This window comes from Vulpes lagopus, chromosome 6, assembly GCF_018345385.1.
Source record: "Vulpes lagopus strain Blue_001 chromosome 6, ASM1834538v1, whole genome shotgun sequence".
NCBI classification, from domain to species: Eukaryota; Metazoa; Chordata; class Mammalia; order Carnivora; family Canidae; genus Vulpes; species Vulpes lagopus.
The window spans coordinates 34771179-34796665 of NC_054829.1; the positions used below are offsets into that span (position 1 = coordinate 34771179).

General features: G+C 38.9%; 1 protein-coding gene across 4 annotated transcripts in view; it reads left to right on the top strand.

Annotated features, from left to right (window-relative positions):
* ESR2 (estrogen receptor 2) overlaps positions 1 to 25487 on the top strand; it is a 68598-nt gene that overhangs the window by 27995 nt on the left and 15116 nt on the right. For 3 of the 4 annotated variants that reach the window (XM_041757617.1, XM_041757615.1, XM_041757616.1), the window contains exons 5-7: positions 4250 to 4549; positions 7304 to 7442; positions 14245 to 14378. In XM_041757617.1, the coding sequence (XP_041613551.1) occupies positions 4250 to 4549; positions 7304 to 7442; positions 14245 to 14378 (573 nt within the window). Of the gene's footprint in view, positions 1 to 4249; positions 4550 to 7303; positions 7443 to 14244; positions 14379 to 20286; positions 20757 to 25487 lie in introns of those variants that run through there. The other variant, XM_041757618.1, reaches the window with a different exon arrangement.

A 25487-nucleotide genomic window follows, 5' to 3' on the forward strand; every position in this document is an offset into this window, starting at 1 on the left:
CATCTGCCATATACACACATGAAAGGGATCTGGTAGGGAGGTAATATAAAGCAGGAAAAGCACCCGCTCTGGATTCAGACAACTGCTTGAGTCTCTATGCTGCTTTCACTATTTCCTAGCTTGCCCGCCCTGGGTAGGTTATTTGAGCTCTCTTGGGCCTGGTTCTTCTTTTGTGTCATGGACATGATAGTAGCATCTGTACTCCGGGGCACTTTTCAGAGTGAAATAACCCGAATATGATACACAGTGTCTGACATGTAGGAGCTTCCAGGAGATGCTAGCTCTCATTGTTATCATTTACGATTATTACCATTGTTGTTGTCATTGTCATCAGCATTATGACATCTTTTCTTGGGGCTGTTTACCACTATCTCATATGGAGCATTCCTGTTTGGTAGAATTCCTCATCAGGCTCACTCAGAAGCATACGAGGGACTCTTAGATTACGGTGGAAAAGCAATGACACTAGAAATGTCCTTGGTAGCAAACAGTGAGTTTCTTGCCAAGGGCTTTATTTTATTGATTCTAGAATCCCTAGGACTCAGTACAGAGCTCAGTATATAGGGCTTTGTCAGTGAAAGTTGGTCAAATGAATTTGAGTGCATGGATTCAAAACCTTTCTCTTTGTATGTAAACCTGTTTTGTAAACTCCTTTTCCTCATATATACTCTACAGATAGAAGATGTGTGGTCAGAAAGGTGCTTTCTTAAACCAAACATTTTGTTCCATTTTACCCCGGGGGGTATAAATGATCTTGACACCTATAGCTCTCTATCTGATTACTAATAAAATAAATTATACTGTAGGCTTTTAATTCTTTTAGTAAACAGTTTGATTCAATCATCCCTAGATAGAGCCCTTCTTTCTACTTTGATTAGCCAAGGATAAGAAGAAATTTGGATAAAATTTCTTGGAAGTAAGTAATTTAAATGTACTCCTACTTCCTAATATTTCTTTTTAAAAAGGTGGACAACTAAATTTAATGAACAAACATAATGGTGGGAACATAGAAACTAGAAACTAGGCATTTTGCAGATAATAACTTTTAGGTGTATTTTTTTTCTTTGTAGGGGGATGCATATAAAAGTTGTACCCATGCTAAAGTCATCCTGACTTATGCCTTTCTTAATTTTCATTTTGTATTTTTGTCTTTAACCAATGGATTTTTAGAAATATTTTTGTGCTAAATGTTATAAGGACTTGGAAGTTATATTTTTATCTTATTTTTTGCAATCAAAGAATATGAACCATATGATGCCAATTTTAGTTAAAATTTTATTCCTAAACTAGTAAGTGATAATTTTTGCACATTCCATGAGTTTTTGTTTTTTGATTTTATTTTATTTTTTAAAAGATTTTATTTATTTATTTATGAGAGACACAGAGAGAGAGGCAGAGACACAGGCTGAGGGAGAGGCAGGCTCCATGCAGGGAGCCTGATGTAGGACTCGATCCCTGGTCTCCAGGATCACACCCTGGGCTGAAGGTGGCGCTAAACCACTGAGCCACCCGGGCTGCCCCTCCATGAGTTTTTATAGCTCAAGCTTGTGAATTGTACAATTCAAATGTTCTTTATTCTGCCTTTCCCCCCAATTGTTTGCTCTGTCAGTTGCTGAGAAAGATATATTAAAATATGCATTATGATAATGTATTTGTCAATTTTTCTTTCAGTCACTTTTTGATGTTATGTTTGTAGGTTTTATTTTGTTTTAATATTTATGTGTAGAATTATTTATCTTCCTTTTATAATCTGATGAGGCCTTAATAATGATTCGTACCTTAAAGTTTATATTGTCTGATATTGATAGAGTAACTGATTTATTTGGTTAATTTTTGCCTGTTATCTGTTTCTAGCCCTTTATTTTCAGCTTTCTATATGTTATATGTATCTCTTATAACCACTATATGTCCAGATAAGAAACTCTTAATTGATGAATTTAATCTATTTATGTTTATTGTAATCCCTGATATTTGAATTCATTTTTGTCATTTTATGCTTTTAAAAATTTCATCATGGGGCACCTGGGTGGCTCAGTGAATTAAGCATCTGCCTTTAGCACAGGTCATGATATCAGGGTCTTGGGATCAAGCCCTGCATCAGGCTCCCTGATCAGCCATGAGTCTGCTTCTCCCTTTTCTTCTGTGATCTCTCTTGTTCTTACTCTCTCTCAAATACATAAATAAATAAAATCTTTTTTTTTTTTAAATTTTTTTTTCTTATTTTATTTATTTATGATAGGCACACAGTGAGAGAGAGAGAGAGAGAGAGAGAGAGAGAGGCAGAGACACAGGCAGAGGGAGAAGCAGGCTCCATGAACCGGGAGCCCGACGTGGGATTCGATCCAGGGTCTCCAGGATCGCGCCCTGGGCCAAAGGCAGGCGCTAAACCACTGCGCCACCCAGGGATCCCTAAATAAAATCTTAAAAAAAAAAAAAACCTTAAAAAATTTTTTTCATCATGTATTTTCTTTTGTTCCTTTTTGGAATTGATCCCATTTTCTTGTGTTTGTTTGTTTTTCCCATTTTCTTTTTTCTTTTTTTTTTCTCTTCTAGTTTGGAAATCATACATTCTATTTCAATTCTTTAGCAACAATTCTATTTTTAGCATGATTAATTTGAGAGTTCAAGCCATCCTGAGAGAGATATGTCTTCCCAAATAAAGAATCTTAGGAAGTTCTAGCCAAAATTATTCCTCTTTCATCTTAGTTATTATCCAGCATTCAGTTCTACCTTATTTCTGTACCTCCAAAAATTATTTTATTCATTCTGTGTTTATTAGGTTTTCTCTCATATTTAATCAATTTATTTTCTTACTATTGCATCTTGAATTTCATTGCTTCTCTTGGGTTCATTTTTCTTCATCCCAAATAGCCCAGTAGTTATTTCAAAAGGGCTGTGTGTGATACATCTTTTTAATCTTTGCTTAATTGAAATGTCTTTAGTTTATCCTCACTCTTGAATGATAGTTTAGCTGGGAATGTAATTCTAAAATGAAGATTTCTCCCTTCCCCTGCCCCCCTCCATCTTAAAGACATTATCCCATTTTGTTTCTCACCCATAAACCCATAGTAACTGAAACCTATTGATACCAGCACAGGAGTAAATCAAAATCTTAAATGTGTATATGCCTTGGTTCAGTTACCTGACTTCTTTGAATTTATTGTAGGGAATGAATTGGATGCATGTAGAAAGATACATTTTCACTGTATTATGAATACTACCGAAGAAATTAGTACCAACCTAGATTTCCATCAACAGGAGACACTTTATTTTTTTATTTTGTATTTTTTTAACAGGAGACACTTTAGATAAAGTGATACTATCTGCATAAAACAGAGTGCTGCATATATTTTTAACTTGTACAATGATACAGTTTTAATAAAATAAAAAATAGTATATATACTGTGATATAAGTGTTGATATAAAACATGAAGAAATAAAAAGCATTGAAAGAAAACTAAAAGAATTTATGCCAAAATTTGTGCTCTTCTATATTTTTCAGATTTAAAAAGATATATTACTTGAACATATTAGTTTGTGTAAATATGTAAAAAGAATACATATATGTACATGTAAGCACATACACATGCATATAAACATTTTAAGAATGTATCATAAAATATATATTATTTGATAACTGTTTGGAAATATCAGTATTCAGTTCCTAACTTTTCCTTATCTTTTGTCTGAAGAAAATTCCTAATTCTGTCGTTTGGAAACTGAGGTATGTCAGCACTCTTTAAAAGAGAAATGGGGGGGGATCCCTGGGTGGCTCATTGGTTTGGCGTCTGCCTTCAGCCCAGGGCATGATCCTGGAGTCCCAGGAATCGAGTCCTGCATCAGGCTCCCTGTGTGATGCCTGCTTCTCCCTCTTCCTGTGTCTCTTCCCCCCATCCCCCCGTGTCTCATGAATGAATAAATAAAATCTTTTTTTAAATAAATAAATTAAAGAGAAATAGGTTTAGTGTCATAGATGATCTTGAAATGGGAGACCTTAAGTTCATCTAGGCTATTGTTCCTAAAAATTCATGTTTTGATTTTGTTAAAATAGTCACAGATGTAATAATCTTTGGTACGTGCCCTGCAGGTTCCAAGAATAAGTCAGGCTTCTGTTCTGAGATACATTGTGAGGATAGACTCAGGTCTTACAGTGAAGTCATTACCTCACTCTTGCCCTGCCAATCCAGGGAACTTGAATATTGGGTTGGGGAAGCCACAGGAAAATACTGTTATCATCTTTCTGGTTTAGGCTCCCGGAGAGAAAGGTGTGGGTACCGTGTTATGCGAAGGCAGAAGAGTTCCGATGAGCAGCTGCACTGCCTGAGCAAAGCCAAGAAAAATGGTGGCCACGTGACCCGAGTGAAGGAGCTGCTGCTGAGCGCCCTGAGCCCGGAGCAGCTGGTGCTCACGCTCCTGGAGGCCGAGCCGCCCCACGTGCTTGTGAGCCGCCCCAGCACGCCCTTCACTGAGGCCTCCATGATGATGTCCCTGACCAAGCTGGCCGACAAGGAACTCGTGCATATGATTGGCTGGGCCAAGAAAATTCCAGGTAGGGCTTTCTGGATCATAGCTTTTCATTTATGGTAGAAAGGCCTGCCCCTGACATCTATAGGGCAAGAGTACAAAATGGATATCCACAAATGATATCTGGGTGTGTAACAGCTTTACATCCTGATTTATAATCTTTAAATGAAATATATTCTTTCTTCCTATCTTGACTTGTATGCCTTCAACATGTACTGGAAGGTCACGCTCCAATTTAGAATTTTTGGACTCCTCTTTTTCCCACGCCAGAGGCACTATCCCACAGTGCCTTGTTCACACCCCATCTTCCGTGTCCACATCTCCTATACACACTAGCCTGTTGGACACCTCTTATGCCAAGATGTGGTCTGAGAGGGTGGACCTAAGAAGAAGCCCACTCAGCTCTGGGAGTGGGCTTGGGACCATTTGGGCAAAAAAATTCTAGGGTCCTGGGACCCGGAACTTGGTCTAAAATGATTGAGTCTGGACTCCACATTGAGCTGTCTCTTGGCTGTGGACTCTGCACCTTGAGAGGAGGGGTGTGTGCAGGAGAAGGTGGGATAGGGTGTCATATGACCAGTATGCAAGTGAGAGGTTTGCCACATGTGAAATAGAAATGTATAAAATATCATTTCAATAGAGAAAGAATCAGTATTATGGATATAAATGAATATACATGGGCAAATAGAGTGAGTCAGCAGCTGGGATAGCGTGAATCATCCATAAACCCGGAATGCCATTGTGTTAAAAATGCATTTGGTTGTTCAACAAGAGTTGTCATTTAGCACCTGCATTTTCCCTTCTATGTCCCTTCCACAGGCCAGTTTGTAATATATGCCTGAGATACTGCATTGTGCTAAAATTACCATCTAGTTATCATTTGAATTGGTGTTTCTGTGAAAAGGAATCTAGAATTCTAACACAGAATGGCACCAACCCATCCCCCTGAAAGGGCTTCTCCAGGCACATATTTACAATCATCTAAGAAATTAGGTCTCTCTCCAGGTTCTAGGCCACTAGGGACAATCCCCATGGCCTTGGGGCAGCAGCTGCTTTAGACAGGGTATACAGCCTGGGAGCCGCTGGAAAGCTGGATGAGAGCTGTGGATAAAGAGCGGTGGGACCCCAGGCCTGGTAGAATAGTATCTCTTGGGTCATTTGGTGGCTTGAACCTGTTCCTTCTGAGCTTCCTGAGGATCTTCTGGTTTCTAGTTTTGTTTTGATAGTCTGGATCTTCACCTTAGCCAGAATCATGTTATTTTCTCTGCTCTTTTTGTAGGAGACAATACCGACACATTCCTTGAGCTGTTGCTCTAATGTATATGCCAAACACTGTTTTTCAGGACCCCACATGGTGATGAAATTGATGACTTTGAAAGCCATGCAGCTTCTTTGTGCTATAACCAAACTGAATTCTTGAGCTGCATTTGTCCCTCTTCAAGCCTGGTGTTTTAAAATTTTTTTCAGAAAATAGTCTAAAGGTGTGCTTTTTTCCCCCTCTCTCTTAGCGGGTATAATTTAATTTCCCAAATTAAAAAAATAGTAAAGTACCACCTATCTTGATCTTGTTAAATATCTGCAAATATAAGAAACCTAATCTCCCATGGGCAGGCTTCTTGTCTGGAACTGCAGGCAAGGTTGGAACGTGTACACATATGAGGCCAAGGGGCAGCTTTGGAAAAGGACTGAGCCATCTTCCCATTCATTACTCCTTTCAGCTTTCCTTTGTACCCTCTGGCATTATATTGTTCTCAGGCTTGAACCACATGTGCTTCCTGTGTCCTGGTCTCCTCATCTGTAAAAATGAGGATCCTGAGAGATGCTACCTGCAGGACATTCCCAGAGGGTAGGCATTGTCACTCTCACTTTTTTTCTGTAAGGAAATCAACTTAAACAGAGATTGAATAATTGGCTAGGAGGCTGAGCCGGGATCCTAACCGGAGTCCAGTGTACTCCTGGGCCACGTGTTTGATTAGTTTTTTATTACACTGCCTTCTCTTTTATCATGGTTTGTGGATGAAGCTCTAGTGATCTCTGCCTTACTTTGCTTTTAAGGTGCTCACCTCCCTAGAGATGACCTGTTTCTTTCCAATTTTTGGACCAATCCATCCAGGCTCTCAGACTACTGGGACCTGCTTCGATTGTTAGATTTGCTTTTCAGGATAGAATAGCCTAGAGATAGCGCTCCTATTCAGAAGAATGATTCTAACCCTGAAACTTTAAGCAATCAGAGGTATTTTTCATTTGAAACCTTGACTTTCTGCAGGGGCTGGTGCTGTTCTCTCTGCATGTTCCACCCTCCTCATCCCCCAGCCCATAACACCCTCCATTCCATTCCCCCCACTCTGAGCCCATCCCTCTTCCCCCCTCCCAGCCTCTATTGTGGGCCAAACAGTCAGCCTTAAGCTGGCAGCTGATTATTTTTCTCAGCAATTCAGAGGAATTTTAAAAATATACCTAAGATGATCTGTTCCAGCTTTTTGGAACATTCCGGAGCATTTGTCTGGGGAGCTATAAGCCCAGGTAACAGTCCTTTATAAATCCTGAATGGAATGTATTAGTCTCTAGGAGGCATCCAAGGCTGGACATTGTGAATTGCATACTTTGAATTTAAAATTTCCGTCCTTCATCAGCATTGAACCACATCTTTAAAATGTTGAGTGTTTTCCCTATATCGTTTGTGTTTTCATAGCTTGTTAAAACTTGCTCTTCTGTTTTCACAGAAACGGGGAGTTGAGGAGGAGAGTGGGTATGTCTCATGGCCTCTTGCTTTCCCCAGGCTTTGTGGAGCTCAGCCTCTATGATCAAGTGCGCCTCCTGGAGAGCTGCTGGATGGAGGTGCTAATGGTGGGCCTCATGTGGCGCTCCATTGACCACCCGGGCAAGCTCATCTTTGCTCCAGACCTCGTTCTGGACAGGTGAGAAAAAAATGCATTGTGTTTCTTCTCTGCCCTGTGTGAGTCCTGGCTGCCACAATTAAAATCTCACACCTAAAAGGGCAATTAAGAAGATGATAATGTCATGAGCTCCTTCCCCACATCAAGAACTGAAGGAGGAGAGTGTGAGTTCTTGGATTCAGTGTTGGGTGACTCATTCTTACCTGGGGTGGGGTGGCATTTATAGACCAGACCATAACAGGGCCTATCTCCTGCAGAATATGTGGCTACTAAATGTGCAAGTCTGCTTAGGCTTTTCTATATTAAAAATTCCATTTTCGGTTTATAATTTTAAATTGTCCTGTTATTCAGTTATTCAAGTTTCTACTTGTAGGGACCATGTTTGTCTGTCTAGACAGGTGATAAAATTCTTAGAAATCTGTGAAGTTTATTTGAATGTGCTTTAACTCTAACTGCATGCACTCTAACATTTTTGACAATAGCAGTCAGTGGAAGGAATGGTTATTAAAACTGAATGAAAGGTAATGGAAATTGGGGAATGATAGTGACAATGCCATCACTTGACTACAATTTGCGTCTTTTAAAGATGGTACAGAAAAGGAAACAGTTTCCAATGGACTCAGATGAACTCTTCATGGAGGAAAAGTTAGAATATACAACACTCAAAATTTTAGTATGGAAAGTAGAACACTTTCTTGTTCTACATTTGAGCAGTTGAAAATCTTAATGGAAATTGATTTCCACATTCCTTATTTTGAAAAAAGTTCTAAAGTAGAATGTTCAGTCACATTTGACTCTGCACAGAGTAGAAGGATGCCATTGTACGAATGGAGAGCATCTGCCCCCAACTCTTGTTATTACCTCTTTGGATCATCAGAAGACCCCCTATGCACATATTACACAGCTAAAAAGTGATTCCCCCAAGGTTTTAGCACCCATTCTGCCTGTTGTCCTGGATGACAACGTTGACAAAGAGCACTGTTCTAAGTGATGGAGGTGTTTTAGTCAAGAATGGAAACTTTGGGAAGAGCTGGAACATGGGTTGTGGTTCAAGCAGGAGCAAGCCCAGGTGTTGAACCATAGAAGAAGGTTCTGGAAGCCCAGACCCTTCAGTAGCAATCAAAATAGCCAACATATTGGCTTGTATATGCCAGGCACCATCTGAAGCACTTGATGTGTTAACTAATTTCATCTTCTTAGAGCCCTTTTCAAGTAAGTGCCATTATTATCTCTATTTTGGAGATATGGGGGATGTTTAGGTATTTTGCCTGCAGTTACAGAGTAGTAAGTGGTGGTGCTAGATGTGGGGGCTGGCTGTGAAGTCCATGTTTTTAAATATAATGGTAGTTACCTGTATAATAAGACATGCCTCTCAGTGGGATAGAAAACTGGATGGGGAAAGAAGAGACTGAAAGGCTAAGTGACTTTCTACTTTATTCTTTTTTCTTTTTTTTTTTTTAATTTTTAAATTTTTATTTATGATAGTCACAGAGAGAGAGAGAGGGGCAGAGACACAGGCAGAGGGAGAAGCAGGCTCCATGCACCAGGAGCCCGACATGGGATTCGATCCCGGGTCTCCAGGATCGCGCCCTGGGCCAAAGGCAGGCGCCAAACTGCTGCGCCACCCAGGGATCCCTTATTCTTTTTTCTTAACGCAACTCTATTCTAGTCTCTTCAGGCTTCAGAAACCTACTCCTCTTACTTTCCTCTAAGATACCATGTTGTAAGGCAGGCTGAAAGGCCAAGCACCTGGCCAAGACATCGCTGTCATTCATTCATTCATTCATTACGTTCCACTTGGTGTTCAAATGAAGTACCCCCCCACTCCTCGCTATATACACCTATAATTCTGGAAGTTAGTGCTAGGAAGAAGTTTCATCCCTTGATGAGTCAATACATTTTGTAGACATTGGGATTAAGTTATTTTACTTTTTGTCTTGATTTCTAAATTGATGTCACATTTAATGTTTATGTTCAGTGACTATTTCATTCCTGGTTTTTGGTAGAATTTACTCTTCTTTTGGGTTCTTTAATTCCTCTAAGTGTAAGTTATTGTAAATGGACGTACATCCTAGGCAAATTTTAGGCCTACCTTTTGGTTAAGTAATGGAAGGGGGAAAAACTAATTTTTCTTACAAATTATTTTAATAGACTCACTTTTAAAAGATTTTATTTATTTCATTTTATATATTTATTTGATAGAGCAGGGGGAAGGGTAGAGGGAGAGGGATAAGGAGACTCCATGCTATGTGTGGAGCCTGATGTGGGGCCTGATCCCATGACTCTGAGATCATGACCTGAGCCAAAATCAAGAGTTAGATGCTTAACCGACTGAGCCACCCACGTGCCCATCACATTACTTTTTATATATATTGAAAGTGTCATGTTGTATGGCATACAAACCTAGTATATCTGAGTATAGGAGAGCTGTCTCTGGAATTGTAAATGCCTTCACACAGAGTGGGCATCTTTTTTTTAAAGATTTTATTTATTTATTTATTTATTTATTTATTTATTTATTTATTTATTCATTCATTCATTCATTCATTCATTCATGAGAGACACAGAGAGGCAGAGACACAGGCAGAGAGAGAAGGAGGCTCCATGCAGGGAGCCTGATGTGGGACTCGATCCCGGGACTCCAGGATCACGTCCTGAGCCGAAGGCAGGTGCTCAACCGCTGAGCCACCCAGGTGTCCCGCAGGCATTTTTGGTAGTACCTACCATGGTTATTTTTTTGTTGCAATCCCGTATCATCAACACATAAACTTTGTGAAGTCTAGAATTTCAAGTCCAAGATAGTTCAGTTCCTTCATGTGTGTATGATACAGATAAATATTGTTTTATGTAATGAGTGTGTTTCTGGAGGAGTTACCTATTCAAAAATGCTCTAAATGTTCCTTATTCAAAAAGTCAGAGATTACACATCATAAAGAAGTTCTATTATGAGCTTTTGCTGCAACATGAATAAATAATTTGCATGGTGCTTAAAAATCACTGTCTTTTGGCAGATTGTCCTATCAGAGTTCCTTCCAATGGTAGTGTGATCGTAGATGCTGTGAATACAACTAAATTAGCTCACTTGTGCAGACTGAGACAATAATTGCTGTTACCCTTTATTCTTGTTGAGGCTTCTGTAGTGAGAAAACTTGAACCTACTCGGGATGATAAACCCAGTTATCTCAACTTAGGTGGTTCTTCTCTCAGTAATCACTAGAGTCACACATTCATGTGGAGATCTGCCACAGAATCGGAGCTTCTGCTTACTTAAAAAAATTGTGTATCCTATAATATGTTGTGTCTGTGACATCAACAGGACATAGTCTAATGTTAAATAGTAGTAAAAAGTCGGAGGGAGTTTGGATCAGAGCTTATGCCCCATTGTGGACATTTATAGAGTTCCATGGAATCACATTGTACATGCACTGAGTTTGCATTCACGTTAGTTTTTTGTGCATTGAATTTCAAGATACCCAAAGAATTTTCACTTTAAAAATTTCATCTCCTTTTTGTATGCAGGTAATTTTCATGTTGGCTTAATATTTAAGTCCTCCCTGTGTGTTAAGCCTGGAGTCCCCCACCCAAACACGCCCCCCCCTTCCCCGCAACGGAACTGAACTGGCAGCCATGTGTGTGCTGCTAGCAGATATAGATGTAGGTACAAAAATAGTGCATCCAAAGCAAGATCCACTCATTCAACATTTTGTCCTTGGTACCAACAGAATCTTTTTTCTTTTATAAAGGAGTGGTTATCATATAATAAGATGTTCCACATGTACTTTTATTTTTGCTTAGTCCTAGTTTATGGCCCAGTGCTTGCAAAAGTAACCTCCATGAGTGGACTGGTTTGATTGATAGATTGTTTTGATATCTTAACAATCAAATCCTATGATCTCTCCCTTTAATTCAAATCTTTTTTTCTAAGATTTTATATATTTATTTGAGAGAGAGAGAGAGAGAGACAGATAGCAACAGAGAGTGCAGGTGGGGAGGAGAGGGAGAAGCAGGCTCTCCATGGAGCAGGGAGCCCAACCCAGGACTTAATCCCAGGACCCCAGGATCATGAGCTGAGCCGAAGGCAGATGCTCAGTTTCATTTTGTAGTTATTAAATAAGTATAATAGATGTCATTAATGTATTACTTAAACCTTTCCTCTGTATAACTCGTTTTAGGGCAGAACTTGATTAAGGTGTCATTTTTGAGATACTGTGTACCTTATTTCCTATATTTCTCATTTCTTTCCTAAAAAAATGTATTTGGTTTCCCCAGCCTGTGAAGTGAATAAAAGTATTCTAACTGTACCACCTCTTGAATAAAATGGTTGGCTGTTACACTTGGTAGTAAAAGAAGTCAGACTTAGTTCTTTAGAATTGGTTTAGAGATTCACTTTTTCAATGAGGTACGCATGTTCTGATTACTGTGAGTTGTAGCATTTCTCAGGGTTTAGGATGCTCTAGAATATAAGCTCTCCCTCCGTTTTTGAAATACGAATTTGCATTTAAAATGGCATGCATTTCAATGAGGAAATGATACAAACCTCAATATTCAGGGATGTGTTTTTAGGTACAAGTGGCAACCTCTGCAAAATAGGATCGATTTCAGATGAATCCTCTTATACTGTTTGGGGAGTGGCGTGTGTGTGCATGCATGCGTGTACATGTATACCTACATGTTCATGACCGCACCTCTGACTGAGTCTCACAGAAAAGTAAAGAGCCAGTCTGTTAAACAATCAGTACACGACTTGGTGGTTTTTTTTTTTTTTTTTTGTCCCCAGAGATATTTTATTTTGGGAATACCCCAGAGGTATTCCATTAAATTCTAAGATTTTATTTTATTTATTTATTTTATTATTATTATTATTATTATTTATTATTTATTTATGATAGTCACAGAGAGAGAGAGAGAGGCAGAGACATAGGCAGAGGGAGAAGCAGGCTCCATGCACCAGGAGCCCGATGTGGGATTTGATCCCGGGTCTCCAGGATCGCGCCCTGGGCCAAAGGCAGGCGCCGAACCGCTGCGCCACCCAGGGATCCCCTAAGATTTTATTTTTAAGTGATCTCTATACCTAATGGGAAGCTCAAACTTACAACCCCAAGATCAAGAGTCACATGCTCTACAGATTGAGCCAGCCAGTCACCCCTCCTACCCGGAGAAATTTTAGAACCAGCCTTTCTTGGTGTCAAATGTCCTCAAGCCCAACAATTAGAATTTTCAATAATTAATTGTTCCCAAGCACAGTCATTCAATTATGTGGCATGAGGGGCATTCAGCAAACAGGTAGTTCTTGTGCATCTGCTACGTGCAGATAATGCATTGTCCTTCCTGGGCACTTGCCGCAGGCTGCCTGGGAGAGTCCAGAGCAGAGGAGGTGGGAAAGATGAGACTTAGGGAGGTTTGGAGGTTTCCTACAGATTTTGGCACCCTTTGCTGAGGGCTGATTCTCCAAGGTAGCTTTTCTCTGTGACTTCGAGGAGGCATTAGTGCTTATCACTTAACCCGTGCGTTTTCAGGAAGCCTCAAGTGGTTGCAGAAGTTATCGTGTTTGTTTAGAATTCAGAGTTTGCTTGCTTATAGCTTTGCGTAGGTGAGTCTGGGGGTTTGAATGCTGTGGGATGCAGGATCTTGGCAAGCTGCTATCCTCACATAGAACCCAGCGGGAAAGGCTCCACCAACATTGTTGGTTCCCCTGGTGTCAGTTCATTTGAATTCCACAGAGACGCTTTCTTCAGCCAACACCATCACTGGAAATGTCCTGGCTTGGGTTTGGGGGAAGGAAAAGAAGGAATAGCCAGTTCTCTGAAGATCTCAGATCCCCGTCAGGGTTTGCGGGGGAGACTTAACATGAAACTCACAGACGCCCACTGCTGCCAGGCTCCCCTTCACCATGTGCTGCAGGTGTTGAGAAGCAAATGAAAGTTTCATGGCAAAATCATCTAAGAGCTTGTCAGGGGCTTCCAGTGACTAGGACTGATGACAATAGAAGTTTTTTTGGGAAGCAGTGAAGCAGAATAATTTATGTCTGGCTGGAGTGAATTGAAGCTGGTATTTTCTAAATACAGTTCAAGTAATTTCCTTCAAAAGTATGCATAAAACTTCATTTCTGTGAGTGTTCAAAAGAATTTTGATTATATGGTTCAAAGTTTGTCTAAAATTTTTTGCTTAAAAATAATCTTTGGCAAGTCAAAAATGTTCATGTCTCCATTCCTACCTTCCTTTCCTGGTTCTAATCTGTCTTCTCTAATTGTGCTTTCTTTGTGTGTCATACTAGCTTTTTTTCAAGTTACATTAAACGTCTCTTAGTTGCCCCACCAGTTTCTAAATAACCACCACAGAGTGAAGTAAACCCTAAATGTGAAGGATTGTTTCTTCTTAGGGCATTTGCTTTGGTAACATTCTGTTTTCCTCATTAGCACTTCAGAGTCTTCTGATGGGAACATGGAATGTCTCAGTTTAGCAATATGTGTCATAACTATGGCTGGTTGGCTGACATGATTTAGATAGAAAATAATCAACAGAAATGGTATTCCATTAAAGAAAACATTTGGTGAGCAGGTAAAAGGAAAGTGTATTTCCAATGCAGATTTTTTTCCTAAATAGTATTTATTCAAATGTTTGCTTCTGGAATTTATACAAAGTCCCCTGTCCTCTTTATATGAAAATGATTTTAGTAATTTTATATCACTGCAGGGACTTTATTTTACCATTTTGTTAAAGGATGTGCTGATGAAATTTGAAATTAACAAGAAAATATTCCTTATTTCTTTTGATGGTTGCCCAGTGCTGCATATTTCTTAAATTTCCCAATGAACTTTTGTAGGGATGAGGGGAAATGCGTAGAAGGAATTCTGGAAATCTTCGACATGCTCTTGGCAACAACTTCAAGGTTTCGTGAGTTAAAACTCCAACACAAAGAGTATCTCTGTGTCAAGGCCATGGTCCTCCTCAACTCCAGTAAGTAGCCACACAGCTGGGCTGTGTTTTAGTGGGGAGAGTTGCTGTTTCTAGAACTGGCATGGAGTGAAGAACAGTATTGAACTTATTTTATCGAAAGAGGGCAAAATGGCTTTCTTTTTTGACTTCTCTGTTTCATTTTATAGGGATTTAAACTTATAGGGTAGTTAACTTTTGGTAACTTGAATATAAAGTATTCACTGGCTGAATTACTGGCAGTAATTTAAAAAGCAGCTCAAGCCACTTTGCTGGAAAAAAAAAACCCTGAACTTTAAAATACTTACTTTGCAGCCTTTGTTCATTATACAGGCATCTTACATGATTGACCTGCATTTATATCTACTGTTTTGCTTTTATGGATTCATTCATTCATTGATTTCATTTATTCATTTGGTGAAGATGTTGAAGATATAGTCCTTTCAGTAGCTCATAGCATAGGGAGGGAGAGAGAGAAGACAAATCATTAAAATGATCGGTTGTCTAATAGAGTATGTACAGAGTACTTTGGGAAACCAGGAGAGACACTTGTAGTGGTTGCAGAAAGAAAAAATGTTTGAGTGTGTCTTCAGGGTTGGGCATATTAGCAGGACAGGGAAGGAGTAGGTGTGGAGGGATGAAAACACCTGGTGGAGGGACGCCTAGGTGGCTCAGTGGTTGAGTGTCTGCCTTCGGCTTAGGGCATGATCCTGGAGTCCTGGGATCAAGTCCCACATTGGGCTCCCTGCATAGAGCCTGCTTCTCCCTCTGTGTCTCTGCCTCTCTCTCTTTCATGAATAAATAAATAAAATCTTAAAAAAAAAAAAACCCAAACAACCTGGTGGGGCCAGGAGCTGCAGGTTGTGAGGTAGAAGAGTAGAGGGAGATGTGCATAGTCATGAAGGGCAGCGCCAAGCCAGAGATTACACTGCACACCTTGGCCAAGGACTGCCCCTCGAGGTACTGAGCAGCCCTAGAAAAGGTTCAGACAGTGGAGTGGCCTGGACAAGTGTTCCATAAAGATCACTCTGGCTTTCATGTGGAGATTGACTGGAGAGGGGAGAGACAGGCAGGGACCTGAGGGCCCAAGCAGAGTCGTCAGGGACAATGGGAGCCTGAACTGAGTTGGTGTGCAGGACCAGGCAGGAAGGGCCTGCATTGTTAACATAGGGGTTAGAGGTGGGAAGTGAGGGAGGTGTCAAAGACAAGTGGGTGTTGTAGCATTGCTGCTCTGCTCTTATTATGTAAGCAATACCTGGTTATTGTCAACATTCAAAGAAGAGAAAAACATAAAAGGAAGAAAAAAATCACAGGAATCTCCCCCGTGCCTGGGCAAGATAACCATTATAACACTGGTGACTGATCTTTAACAGCTCTCTGTAGATAGACAGCTCTTGTTTGATGGAGGCAGGTAGATAGAGATGGGTAGGTAGGTAGGTAGACAGATACACACACACATATATAGAGAGAGCTAGCCATTTATACACAGGCTTATATGTATAATTTTTCATCAACAGCATAGCATCTTATGTTAAAAATTTAAAGACTTTGAAAGAGGCTTGCTGTGATCTAATTATTTGCTTGATTCTTCCACCCCAATACCAAATAACTCATCTTGCTGGAAGATAGACTTCATACCTTCTTCTATTCTCTAATAATCTTTTAAAATAATACCTCACCTTCAATATCCACAAAGATGAACTCCCCCTCCCCATTTAAAAAAAATTGGGACACATATATACGAATACTTCTCTGTGTCCTGCTTTTTTTACTTTTCAGAGTGCTGTAAAATTCTTCCAGGTCAACTAGGAGAGATCTAACTCAATCTTGAATGAGGACATTGTCTAAGGTGTTCAACTGTTTCTTTATTGATGGACCTTTACTTAATTACAGCTTTTATTTATTTATTTATTTACTTATTTATTTTTGCCATTATAAACATTGCTGCAGTAAAAATGATGGTGCTACTTCGTACACATTTCTAGGTTTCTATGTAGTGTTCATACTGTTCAGTTTACTGACCTGGTATTTGGCCCAGCTGCTATCCCCGGTGTCGATTGCTTTGCTTAGCTATTTACTCTTGTTGGTTTATCTCTTTCCGAAATTATATGTATATGCAAATTTTAATCCTCAACTGATGACTTACAGCTCACTTCATTTGGGCATCATATGGGGCTTTACTCCCTGGATCTTATCTGACCTTAGAACTTCTATATTTGGGATCCCTGGGTGGCACAGTGGTTTGGCGCCTGCCTTTGGCCCAGGGCGCGATTCTGGAGACCCAGGATCGAATCCCACGTCAGGCTCCCGGTACATGGAGCCTGCTTCTCCCTCTGCCTGTGTCTCTGCCTCTCTCTCTCTCTGTGTGACTATAATAAATAAATAAAAATTAAAAAAAAAAAGAACTTCTATATTTGAAATGATAGGAATCTGTGGGATCGTATTATACTACTTTATTTTAAATCAGCCAAAGCAGCAGTACCTGAAGCCAAAACTCAGTGTAGAACCTGTGGCTATGTTCTGGGGCCAGCTGACCTCTCCTTCAGTAGCCTATGCTTTTCTGTATGTTGAACACCCCTATATACTCTTGGACATTGGCACTGGATTTGGTGAAGGGGAAAGGGAAATATACAGGGCAGTGCTTCTCAAGCTGTCTGTGGTGAGAGATCAGGTTCTTTTTCTTTTTTTTAACTTCCATATTTTTACAGACAGTTACTTTCGTAAAATATAATAAAAATAAATTACTAGAAAAAATGGAGTAAAAGTGTAAAATATAGGTCCAATTTTCTTATTATTAGATAAAATTGATTTACAATTACTGTCGATTGCTACAAGAGTTTCCCCATGCTTAACCTCAATTTCTGCTTATCTCTGTGGACTGTTAACAGACCATACTTTGAAAAGCTTCATATAGAGCATGGAGATAGATGGGCTGGATCTGGGCTAAGTCTTGAGGGAGGGGGAAAAGGGGAACAAAGAAGGAATCTGAGGGTCATGTGAGGTACAGAGACCCTGTAGACACCCTTTGGGTACTGCCCACTTGGGTTTTACTCTGGCTCTACCTGCCTGGCGGGATATTTTCTTTGCACCCAATGCACTCTCAACTGCAGCTCGGGGAAAACAATTTGTGACTAGAACAATGGTCAATTGTTGGACAAATGAAAATTGTAGGGAAAGCCAAAGAAGCCTCCTAAATGCTCTGGGGCTTCTGGTACCTTCTTCACATTTGTTACCATTCACCTTTTACAACGTATCATGAGGGCCCAGCTTACATCAGCAATTGAGGTGATGTGCATATAGAAAATATCCTGCTGAGACATTTGAAATTCATCATGGAAGAAAACCAACTTTTCCTGATCTCTTTGAACCCACCTATAGACCTTACCTCACAGGTGTGCTGCCTTTTCTGTCTTTGTTAAAGGGAGGATTTGCATGAAAAGTACATTCCCATCTTGGCACAGGAGGATCATCAAACAAGAGATTACTGGGCTTCTCTTACTTTCAGAAATAATTTATAACTCTTTTCTGTGCAGCAAAGGGCTCCTTGGAAAGCCATTTGCTTCTTGTTACAACACTCTGCAGCATAAAGCCTTCTGTTTGGCAAGGCTCCTTACCGTCAGTTTAGCCTCCGAGACATCATATTGTGTTGTTGTGAAAGCTAGAAGCATCATCTGTGCAAATAGAAAACACTAGGCTACGGCATTCCTCCTGCAGCATCTGACAGGACTGCCATGTGAAGAGAATTACAGAGGGTGAGTCAGGCACGTGATGTAATTACCACTTGTGGTGGTAATTGGAGTAGAATTTGTTTACAGTAAATCTACATTTAGGAAATCTTCTTTTAACAAAGTTCCTTTCTCGCTCAGTAGTCATAACAGTTGTCAAATGGGTTTAGGAAAATGGGATTCTGTTTCTACTGGAAAATTTCCACTGTCAGGAGAGGGGCCTTATCTGTGCTGGATTTTAAGCATTTGAAAGTGTAGGCTTTGTTGTTTTTGTTCTGGATTATTTGTAGTGTTACATTAAAAATAAGGACAGAATCTATGTTCCCACCTTAAATTAAAGAAAAACAAAGAAAAACCCTAGAGAATGTACAGAATAGACATTGGACAACAAACCACACATGACAGTGATCCCCAAGAGAAGGGACACGAACAGAATGAAGCCTTTGATCACCCAGTTTCCTATGTAGAGCCAACTTCCAGGTTCCATAGGGAGAGTAGATCCCATTGGCCTCCTTGCACTGGGAAGACAGAGTTGTGAATTTGGGGAGGCCACCGCAGCTGGGATTTGCAGGGGAGGAGACAGCTGGTGAGGGAAGAGCTGGATGCAGAGGCTTGGTGGATCTGTAGCAGATGCCCTTCAAGTCCAGCTGAGCACTAATCTCATGCTTGTGAGGATACTTACCCAAGGACAGAGAAAGAGCCATCAGAAAGAAGCAGGCAGGATAATCCCTAGCATTCACTCAGGGCCAAGAATAGTTCATGTTCTCACCAGCCAGAGGAAAAACCTTGTAATATATTGGACATCAGATATAGTGCCCAAAAAGGTATTGCATTAGTAGTGAGGCAAACTTAGCCCTAGACTAAAGGCTGCACTGGTCTTTATGACTTAAAAGCATGCCTGAAGGATCAAACTCATTGTAAAGTAACTTAACTGCATCGTGGAACAAAGTTCAAGAATATTTAAAAGAATACAAGAATATCCAGTACCCAATCAGGTAAAACTTGCAATGTCTGATAACCCATCAAAAGTTAGCAAGCATGCAGAGAAGCAGAAAACATGACCTTCTAATGAGGAGAAAAACCAATAAATCAGAAAAGACCCCCAAATGATACAGATGATAGAATTAGTAGACAAGGACATTAAAACAATAGTAACAATAATTACTATGACTATTTTCCAGAAGCCTAAGATGTAGAGGAAAGCATGAACAGATTTAGTGGAGACATGGAAAAAATGAAACATGCATAAAAACTTCTGAATGTGAAAATTATGTCTCCATGGGATTTACATCTGTGTTATAAGGTGGAAGAGGGACTGTAAAATATCCTCCAGACTGAGAAAGTACTTTGAGACCAACAAACAATGCAAACCATACTGTTGACACAGTTTTATCTAGGGTAATTTACTGATTGAGGAATTGGGCAGATGGACAATCTAGACAGTACACAGCTACTCTCTCCTATTATCCACTAAATCTGGACCTTACTCCCCAGTTTTTATAGAGAGATAGGGTGGTAAGGTCACAGGGAGTTTTCTCAAGTGGCACCATCTATGTGCCAGAGGGTGTCTACTAATTATCTAAAGTCGTGCCTTCTGTGCTCCACTTTAGGGGCAATCAGAGCCAGCCTTCCTGATAACAGTTAGGACATACATCAGCCTCCATGGGGCCTGGAAAATGTAGCCCCAGGGCGGGGAGGTCATTGTGCAGGCGTGAACAAGATGAAGGGCCAAGGATGGAGTAAGTGTTGTCCAGCGCTTGTAGAATCTAATTATACGTAGCAGAAGAACAGATTGGTGGATGTGAAGTCATAGCAATAAAACCTATCAGAATGGAAAAAAAATGTTTAAAAAGTGAACAGAGGGATCCCTGGGTGGCGCAGCGGTTTGGCGCCTGCCTTTGGCCCAGGGCGCGATCCTGGAGACCCGGGATCGAATCCCACATCAGGCTCCCGGTGCATGGGGCCTGCTTCTCCCTCTGCCTGTGTCTCTGCCTCTCTCTCTCTCTCTCTCTCTCTGTGACTATCATAAATAAATAAAGATTTAAAAAAAAAAAAAAAAGTGAACAGAGCACTAGTGAGCAGGGGGACAACTATAGTTGTTAATATACATGAATTTGGAATCTCTAATGGGAATGGGGTGTAGAAAAATACTTGAAGAAACGATGTTTGCAAATATTCCAAATTTAATGAAAACTGTAAACACACAGATCCAAGAAGCTTGATGAATCCCAAGTACAAGAAACATGAAGGAACCACATCAAAGCACATCACAATCAAGTTGCTTAAAGCCAATGATAAAGAGAAAAATCTTAAAAGCAGCCAGAGAATAAAGATATTATATACAAGGAACAAAGACGAGGATGACAGCAAATTTCTGTTCTGATGGAAGTCAAGGAGACAAGGGGACAGCATCTTTAAAGTACTTTTAGAAAGAACCATGAGGAATTCTTTACACAATGAAAATGTCTTTCAAAAATGAAGGCAAAATATAAATATTTTCAGATATACAAAAACTGAAAGAATTCACCACTAGCAGACCCATACTGTAAGAAACATTAATGGAAGTTTTTCAAGTAGGAGGAAAATGAGATTGGATGGAGACATGGATCTGCACAAAGGAATAAAGAGGACCTACAAATGGTAACAATGTGGGTAAATATGAATGAAGAAAAATGAATTTTTTCTTATTATTTAAAACTAAAGGGTAATCTAATGTTTAAAGCAAAAATAATATATCGCGGGTTTATGTAGAAGTAAAACATATGACAAGACCACACAGGCTGGGAGAGGACAAATGGAAGTATTTTATCCTCATTTTGTACCTGAAGTGCTATGTATTACTTGAAGATACACTGCAATAAGTTAAATATGTATATCATAAAACCAAGTGCATCCAATAAAATAACAAGAGTTAAAATACCAAGAAAGAAGATAAAATGGGATCATAAAAAATAATACAAAAGTTAACAAAGAAAAAAGGAAAAATAAAGCAAGGTATAGATAGGACAAATAGAAAATACTTAACAAGATGGTACATTTAAACTCAATCCCATCAATAATTATATTAAATGTAAGTGTGGTGAATAACTCAATTAAAAGGAAAAGATTGAATGAACAGGATGCAATTATTTGCTGCTGTCAAGAAACCCAGTTAAAAATAAAGATGTAAAAGAATAGAAAAAAATGTATCATGCTAAGACTAATCAAAATAAAGCTGGGGAGGCTATATTAGAAAATGTAAATTTAAAAGATATCTAAGTTATTTATTTAGGTAATATCCTCACCCCCAATGTGAGGCTTGAACTCAAGACCATGAGATCTAAAGCCGCATGCCCTACCGACTGAGGCAGGTGCCCCAGAAAATGTAAATTTTAGAGCAAAGAGTATTTCTAGGGATTAAAAAAGTTTCTTTCATAAAAATAAGTGGGTAAATTTGTCAAGAAGGCATAAAAATCCTGAAACAAGTCTGAATACATTAAAAAGGATTTGTGTCATACAAAATATTTTCTTTGGGATGCCTGAGTGGCTCAGCAGTTGAGTTTCTGCCTTTGGCTCAGGGCATGATCCAGGATCCAGGATCGAGTCCCACATGGGGCTCCTTGCAACGAGCCTGCTTCTCCTTCTGCCTATGTCTCTGCCTCTCTCTCCGTGTCTCTCATAAATAAATACAATCTTTAAAACAACAAAACAAAATATTTTCTTTGATACAGTGGAATTAAATTAGAAACCAATAATAAAAAGACCTTGGAAATTTCCCAAACATTTGGAAACCAGAAAATGTACATCTTTATAACCGATGGATCACAGAGAAAAATCAAAAGCAATATTAAAAAAATTTTGAACTAACTTAAAATGGAAGCACATTATAGCAAAATTTGTGAGTTATAACTAAAGCAGTAGTTTGAGGGAAATTTATAGTACTCAAGGCCCATATTAAAATAAAAGCAAGGTCTGAAATTAATGACCTTAGCTTCCAACCTTAAAAAAAACTAGGAAAGGAAGAGCAAATGAAACTCCAAGTAAGCAGAAGAAAAGAAATGGTAAAGATTCAAGTGGAAATCACTGGAATAGAAAAAAGGAAAACAATAAAAATCAAGGAAACCAAAAGCTGATTTTTTGAAAGCAATAACATTGATAAGCCTCTAGGCACACTGGTCAGAATAAATGAAAGAAGGCACAAATTACCAATATCAGGAGTGAGGGAGGTTACATTACTATTCTGCATATATTAAAAAGAATAATGAGGTCATGTTATGAATGACTATGCCAGTACATTTGAATACTTAGATGAAATGGAAAATTTCCTTAAAAGACACAAATTATTGAAGTTAACTCAAGAAATTTGAAGATCCTGAATAGCCATATTACGGAAATTGAATTTGCAGTTAAAAACCTTACCATGAAGAAAACTCCAGGCTCAGAAAATTCCCAGATGGCTTTTCTGGGAGAATGCTACCATTTGATGGGATGGATCATGTTGATCGTTTTGTGAATATCGAACCACCTTGCATCCCGGGAATAAATCCCCTTTGATTTTGTGAGTGATTTTTTAAAATATATTATTGGACTCAGTTTGCTGGTATTTTGTTGAGGATTTTTGCATTTATGTTCATCTGAGATATTGGCCTACAGTTCTGTTTTTTTTGCAGAGTCTTTACCTAGTTTTGGTATCAGGATAATGCTTATAGAATGAATTTGGAAGTTTTCTCCCTCTTCTATTTTCTTGGAATAGTTTGAGAAGCATAGATCTTTTGGTATTAAATGTTTGGTAGAATTTGGCTGTGAAGCTGTCTGGTCCTCGACTTTTGGGTTTTGGGAGTGTCTGAATTATTAAATTTCATTGCTGATAATCAGTCTTCAAATTTTCCATTTCTTCTTGCTTCGGTTTTGGTAGATCATATGTTTCTAGGAATTTATCCATTTCTTCCAGGTTATCTAATTTGTTGGCATATAATTTTTCATAATATCCTCTTATAATGTTTGTATTTCTGTGATGTTAGTTATTTCTTCTCTTTCATTTGTGATTTTGGTTATTTAAGTCCTCTCTCTCTGTCTTTTTTTGATGAGTCTGCCTAGAGATTTATCAGTTTTGTTTTGTTTTTTCAAAGAATCAGCTCCTGGTTTCATTGATTTGATCTATTTGTTTTGTTCTTAGTTTCTATCATTTATTTCTGCTCTAATCTTGATTTCCATCCTGCTGATTTTGGGCTATGTTTGTTGTTTTTTTCCCTAGTTCCTTTAGGTGTGAGGTTAGGTTGTTTCTTTGAGTTTTTTCTTGTTTCTTGAGGTATGCCTGTATTGCTATAAATTTTCCATTTAGAATTGTTTTTGCTGCATCCCAAAGATTTTGGATCATTGTGGGTTCATTTTCATGTGTATCCATGTACATTTTTTTAAAATTTTTATTTATTTATGATAGGCACACAGTGAGAGAGAGAGAGAGACAGAGACACAGGCAGAGGGAGAAGCAGGCTCCATGCATCGGGAGCCCGACGTGGGACTCGATCCCGGGTCTCCAGGATCGCGCCCTGGGCCAAAGGCAGGCGCTAAACCGCTGCGCCACCCAGGGATCCCCATGTACATTTTTTTAAAAAAGATTTTATTTATTTGACAGAGAGATTGAATACAAGCAAGGGGAGTGACAGGCAAAGGGAGAGGGAGAAGCAGGCACCTCACTGAGCAGGAAGCCTGATGCAGGGCTCCATCCCAGGACCCTGGGAATGTGACCTGAGCTGAAGGCAGGCACTTAATTGACTGAACCACCCAGGGGTGCCTTCTTTGTTTTCATGGTTGATGCATTCATTGCTTAGTAGCATATTATTTAACCTCCATGACATTTACATATACTTTTGCAAAAAAAATCGAGGAGCAGAGAATACCTTTTAATTCATTCTATGGGGCCAGCATTACACTGATATGAAATCTAGATCAGTATATTGGAAGAAAAGAAGACAACAGACCAATATCTCTCATGCACAAAGATGCTAAATTTTGTAATAGATTTTTTGCATCTCTAAAAAAGTTAGCAAATATAATCCAAAGAATATATTATGAACAAGTGGAATTTTTCCAGGCATAGAAGATTTCTTTAGCATTTTAAAATCACTGCAAAGACACAAGTGTAGTGATCTGAAGGGGCACTGCACCCCAATGTTTATGGTAGCAATATCCACATAGCCAAACTATGAAAAGAGCCCAGATGTACAATGATAGATGGGTGGACAAAGAAGATATGATACATATATATATATATATTTTTTCACATACACACAATGGGCACACACACACACACACAATGGAATACTACTCAGCCATCAAAAAAGAGAGAAATCTTGCCATTTTCAATGACATGGTTGGAATTAGAGGATATTATGCTAAGTAAAATAAGTCAATCAGAGAAAGACAATTATTTGATCTCACTTGTATATGGAATTTAAGAAACAAAACAGAGGATCATAGGGGAAGGGAGGAAAAAAATAAGACAAAATCAGAGAGGGAGACAAACCACAAGAGACTCTTAATTATAAGAAATAAACTAGAGATTGCTGGAGGGGAGGAGAATCGGGGGATGGGGTAACTGGGTGATGAACGTTAAGGAGGTCGTGTGATGTAATGAGCACTGGGTGTTATATAAGACTGATGAACCTCTACCTCTGAAACCAATAATACATTATATGTTAATTGAATTTAAATAAAATTGAAAAGATATTAAAAAGATAAAAAACTCATTTGAAAATCAAGCAATGTAATTCATATTAACAGAATAATAATGAAAAAAAAATTTTACCTCAATACATGCCAAGAAAGCATTTGACAAAACCTTACACTTCTTCCTGCCAAGAACTCTAAACAAACTATAAATACAGGGAAACTCCTTCAGCCTGATAAGGGATATTTATTAAAAACCTACAGCAAATACTATACTTAATAAGGAACAAGGCAAGTATGTTCATTCTCATTAATTCTATTCAACATTTTACCAGAAGTTCTGCCCTGTAAGTTCTGCCAATAAGGCAAGACAAGAGATAACAGACATCTAGATTAAAAGGTAGAAGTAAAACTCTATTTTAAAACATGCTAATTGATGTAGATAATCCCAAGGAGTCTACAAAAAATGAGTTTAGTAAGGTTGTAGGATAAATGGTCAATGTATAAAAGTCAATTGTATTCCTACATGGTAGCAATGAACAAATGATAATTGAAATTAATATCAGTACTATTTACAATAACATTAAAACTTATAAAACTTAAAAAAAACTTATAAAAATTAATGATAAATTTGACAAAAGGTGTGAGACTGAAAACTCAAAACATTGCTGAGAGAAATTAAAGAAATTCTAAATAAATGGAGAGATATGTTAATGAGCTAGAAGATTCGGTATTGTTAAGATGTCAGTCCTCCCTCAAA